Here is a 3,992-nt window from a genome sequence, read left to right as displayed (position 1 = left end):
AACAGGATTTTTTTTTAAATTGTGAACACTACATTTGCTTCTATAACGACACAAATCGACAAGAACGACCCTCTTTAGATTGAATTTTTCGAAAATTTGCTTCTTTTCCATTGACAGGCCGAAGAAAGGAACAGTGACAACCGCCACTTTTTCCTGTAAATAACCCGAAAATATCCATCCTCAGAGCCTCAGGCAGCCTCTATATTAAAACTTTTGCGGAAGTATTTTAGCATTTTCCCAAGCTTTTACCGGCGGTTTGACTGAAATGGGTACCTTGGTAGATAGCGGGTTTGGCATTTTCATCTTCCGTCCGCTTCTTTGACTCTTCCTTGGCTCTTGCGCTGTCTTTAAGCCGCTGGTTGAGGGCACAGAGCATGTTGCGCGAAGCGGTGATGAATTCGATCACACTGTCCACCATGGCTTTCAATTTTTCCTGTTCGCAGGTTTTCGGGGCGGGATTCGGCAGTTCCATGATTTACTGGAATTTTGCTCTGACTTTGTCACATGCCAATGCGCTGCAAGGGGTGGAACATTGCTTTCACCTGCCCCAATTAGTGGTACCCTAATCAAAACCGCATATTAATGCTAAAAGGTTTTATTGGTTAAAAAAAAAACAGTTAAAAAGTGGGTTCATCTTCGATGTCTCTGTCCAAGCGAGCTCTGGAAAGGCAGATTGTTGAAAGAGCTGAAAACTATTTCAAGGCCGATTTACATTGGACGGTTGCAGACAGTCCGAGGAGCAGCCTCGGCCTCTGGAGCTCCTCGCTGAAGATCCAGCGTATTCTTCACTCATATAGCGAACTTGAGCTGATCGGGTGGCGTTAAACAGCTGGCGTAAGCCTTAAAGAATTGAGTCAAATTTTACCTGATGGCGGGTAGCTGGAATTCTGGCGGCTGTAGCTGGACGGATCCATCTGCCCCTAAACTGTCCAGAATTAGCTACTAACAGACAAAAATTGCAATATTATCACCATGGTCGGTCTCTGTCCTCGGCCCGTCTGCCTAGGCAAAGAAGTGGGCGTGAAACAATCCGCTTTGGGAGGCCCCGGACACTTCGATTGGCCAATTTCCTGGCGAAAAAAACGCCGGTTTAGTCAACAAAATTGCGCAGCAGTATTTCGCTCAAGGATTTTCTTGCGATCTTGAAAATTTGCGTAAGTAATTGCGCAATTGAAAATGCAAATTGGCACGCACTACGTGACTGAAATCAGGTGGTCTGGCGCTCGTCTTCGGTCTGAAATGGCTGAAAATCGATTGGCTTGAGTACTCACATCTCCTGTTATCTGCCGCTTGCAATTCTGACTCAACACGCTCACAATCGCCTGCATTTGATCGCGCTTTTCCTCGTCGTTCATCGGAACTGCAACCAAGGAAAAACTGGCAGACGCAGCAAATCTTTCGCCTGCCCGTCCGTACCTGCAGATGAACATTCCGCGGAAATTCCTGCATTTTTCTTCACCTGCAGCATGCAAGTGGAGGCTTCGTTCAGCAAAGTCACCAAAGAGTCCATGAAGCGGCCGGAATTGGCCAGATCGTAGCCCTCAATGTCCAAAGGTGTGGATGGAGTGTCTTCGGTCTTTGGAGTCGCCATTTCTGAGTTTTTTTTAGTTTAAACGAAGAATTTTGAGGTTTGAACGACAGATCGGTTAGAGCAGGTGGCATGAGGTTCAGTGCGAGTATACACGGTGGAAAAAATCTTAAACTACTTCTGAAACGGCGCAGATAAAGGAAGGAATGAAGTAGTTGACTATGAAAGAGCATGATTGTCGCATTGTACACAAAATGTTTCGGAAATATCAATCTTCAGGTTCAATGGCAAGCGTTTTTTGAAAATGTGCAAACAGGCAAAAGGAAAACTTCGAGTCGCTTCAAAACGGGAGTAGACAGAACAATGAATGCTACTTGATTATAGAGACAGTTTTCCTTTTAGTATTCCTGGAAAGTTTAAAAAATCTTGGTGCCCAGGTTTAATTGGGAGATTTTTTTTGAATATTCCATCCCTCACCGTTAACAGACCAAAGAACGGCAAAGAGCAAGCACTTGATTTCTGCTAAGCCAGAGCAGGTAGAACCTTCGGTGTTTTAGAGCTGCAAAGATGATGTTCCCCTGTATGTATGCGGAAGTCTCCAAAAACACCAAACTTTCTATAGTCTAGAGCAGTTGGAGCAACAGGAGTTACTTGAGGTGATAGAACATGTTGGCCTCTACTGCCTCCTTTTCTAATACACATTATGGTTAATGGGAAAACAGCATGGATAATAAAACTCCAGACCCATTCATGGGCGCGCATTAAAAAACAGTTTGATTCATTTGGGAACAGATTTATTAACGGCCGCGTATCAAAAACACTGCATTTATCAAAAACCCAAGATCCCCAGATCCAAAGCCTCCGCTGGAACCCTGAAAGAGGACCCTGCGTATTATTAACATACCTCAACCAACACGCTTTCATTAGCAAGAACACTAGAAGACATCAGAAAGTTGCAAACCAGGCTTACATTTAAAAATGTGAGTAATCGGGACATTCAGGAGGACATAGAGACGCGCCAGCACTAAATTGAGTTCTCCTTCGGGAAGAGGCTGCCGATGGGGAGGACCAGTACTCTCCACTGCTTCCTGCTAAATTTCTAGGTCCTCGATATTGGCTCTGGACAGAGGCAGGGTTTCTTTGGCCCGCTTGGGTGGAGCTTTTAGGAGGCGCCTTCTGGAAAGTAAACCAAGCTTCGACTGACGCCACCCGAAAGCTCGAAATTGTTGAAACTCACATGCAAGAGCTGCGCTTTTTGAGCCTCCAGTGCCTGCACCTCTCGGTACTTGCCGTCCAGCTTCCTGGAAACCTCCTCAATCCGCCGGGCGATTTCCGTCGAGCTCATCTCATCTGCAACCAGGCCGGAAAATGACCAAACCTCAACAAGTTAGGAGTAGGAGAACTAACAGCTAGCACTCAGTCCGGCTTTTTCTCGCACTTGGCACACAATTGTCCAGGACTGTTCCATGAAGTCGGCCAGCGCTTCCAGGAATCGCTGCTCGTTTGCGTGCCCCTGCCAAGGACCGTGATTCATGGATCGGGACGCTTTGGTCATTCTGGATTGTCCTCTGGCGGCCTCTGGAAGGTTGGATCCGCAGCTTGTGTCCATAGCACTGAAAATTTTGCTGGCTAGGATGTCAATCCATGCGCCTGTCCAAATTGGGCAGGAGACAGTTGACGTATGTCCACCAATTTGAACAATACCCCGAGAAAAGAGTGCATCGGCACCTGGACTACACAGATAAATCACCCCGGGAAACAAACTTTGATCAAGCCCACATTGACGTTGCCGCTAAGGCGGGACTGTGGTGCCCAAGCCTTTTTTTTATTTATTTATTTCTTTGTTTCAAATTACATTCGATTGATACATGCACATGTATAAAGAATACGAAATGAAATGGCGTTAAAAAAACAATTGACAAAGGGACATATTATACTAAAAGGTACTGTTGTTACATATTTAAATAGTCTCTAGTACTATAAGGCTCTAACTCAATTAACATCTGTTTTAATTTATTCTTAATCAATTTTTGAATTATTACTTTTTCTAGTTTATTAAAGAATTTTACGCCCATATAGTACAGACTCTTTTTAGACAGTGTTAGTCTGTGTGTTGGATACAAAATGTTTCCCGTGCGGGTGCTATGATCCTGGTTAACGTTGTTATCGTGTAAATATATACTCTTAAAAACACATAATATTGCCTCAAAAATGTACAGACCGTACACGGTTAAAACACCCTTTGATTTAAAACCCCCTTGACAAGAATGCAAAGGAGGCATTCCGTAGATAGTCCTTAGTATACGTTTTTGTACTGTAAATATATTTCGAGTCCTCGAGCTACTCGCCCAAATAATTATTCCCTGCCTAAGTGTTCCTTCAAAGTTTGCGAAATACAGGGCCTTGCGTGCCGTTTCATTCAGGTATCTTGAAACATTTCGGATACAAAAACAGATTTTATTTA

General features: G+C 44.2%; 3 protein-coding genes across 7 annotated transcripts in view; all 3 read right to left on the bottom strand.

The window, feature by feature from the left end:
- The window catches only part of LOC109541907, a 1,270-nt gene extending 798 nt beyond the window's left edge, over positions 1-472 (bottom strand). Inside the window, exon 1 of the mRNA XM_048669885.1 lies at positions 324-472. Within this exon, the coding sequence (XP_048525842.1) occupies positions 324-472 (149 nt within the window). The remainder of the gene's footprint in view (positions 1-323) is intronic.
- LOC109541905 lies at positions 252-1,671 on the bottom strand. 4 transcript variants are annotated; one of them, XM_048669671.1, is made up of 6 exons: positions 1,417-1,670; positions 1,272-1,360; positions 972-1,070; positions 866-920; positions 713-819; positions 580-660 (listed from the first exon to the last, which is right to left on the bottom strand). In XM_048669671.1, the coding sequence occupies exons 1-6, from the start codon at positions 1,589-1,591 to the stop codon at positions 631-633; spliced, it is 555 nt and encodes a 184-aa protein (XP_048525628.1). In that variant the 5' UTR covers positions 1,592-1,670; the 3' UTR covers positions 580-630. The 4 variants fall into 4 exon arrangements, with proteins under 4 accessions (XP_048525630.1, XP_048525631.1, XP_048525628.1 ...); XM_019910903.2 differs by having other exon boundaries at positions 713-807; XM_048669673.1 differs by lacking the exons at positions 580-660; positions 713-819 and adding an exon at positions 252-562 and having other exon boundaries at positions 866-925; positions 1,417-1,671.
- A 634-nt stretch (positions 1,672-2,305) lies between these two features.
- On the bottom strand, positions 2,306-3,218 carry LOC109541908. Of its 2 annotated transcripts, none has more exons than XM_048669675.1 (4): positions 2,936-3,218; positions 2,766-2,878; positions 2,499-2,701; positions 2,306-2,400 (listed from the first exon to the last, which is right to left on the bottom strand). In XM_048669675.1, exons 1-3 carry the CDS (start codon positions 3,135-3,137, stop codon positions 2,501-2,503), a joined length of 516 nt encoding a protein of 171 aa, XP_048525632.1. In that variant the 5' UTR covers positions 3,138-3,218; the 3' UTR covers positions 2,306-2,400; positions 2,499-2,500. The 2 variants fall into 2 exon arrangements, with proteins under 2 accessions (XP_048525632.1, XP_019766464.1); XM_019910905.2 differs by having other exon boundaries at positions 2,499-2,704; positions 2,936-3,217.
- Positions 3,219-3,992: the final 774 nt, after the last annotated feature.

This window comes from Dendroctonus ponderosae, unplaced genomic scaffold, assembly GCF_020466585.1.
Source record: "Dendroctonus ponderosae isolate FM_Combo_2020 unplaced genomic scaffold, Dpon_F_20191213v2 Dpon_F_20191213_9, whole genome shotgun sequence".
NCBI lineage: Eukaryota > Metazoa > Arthropoda > Insecta > Coleoptera > Curculionidae > Dendroctonus > Dendroctonus ponderosae.
Note: the sequence above shows the minus strand (reverse complement) of the source record. Positions and strands in the feature narration are given on the sequence as shown.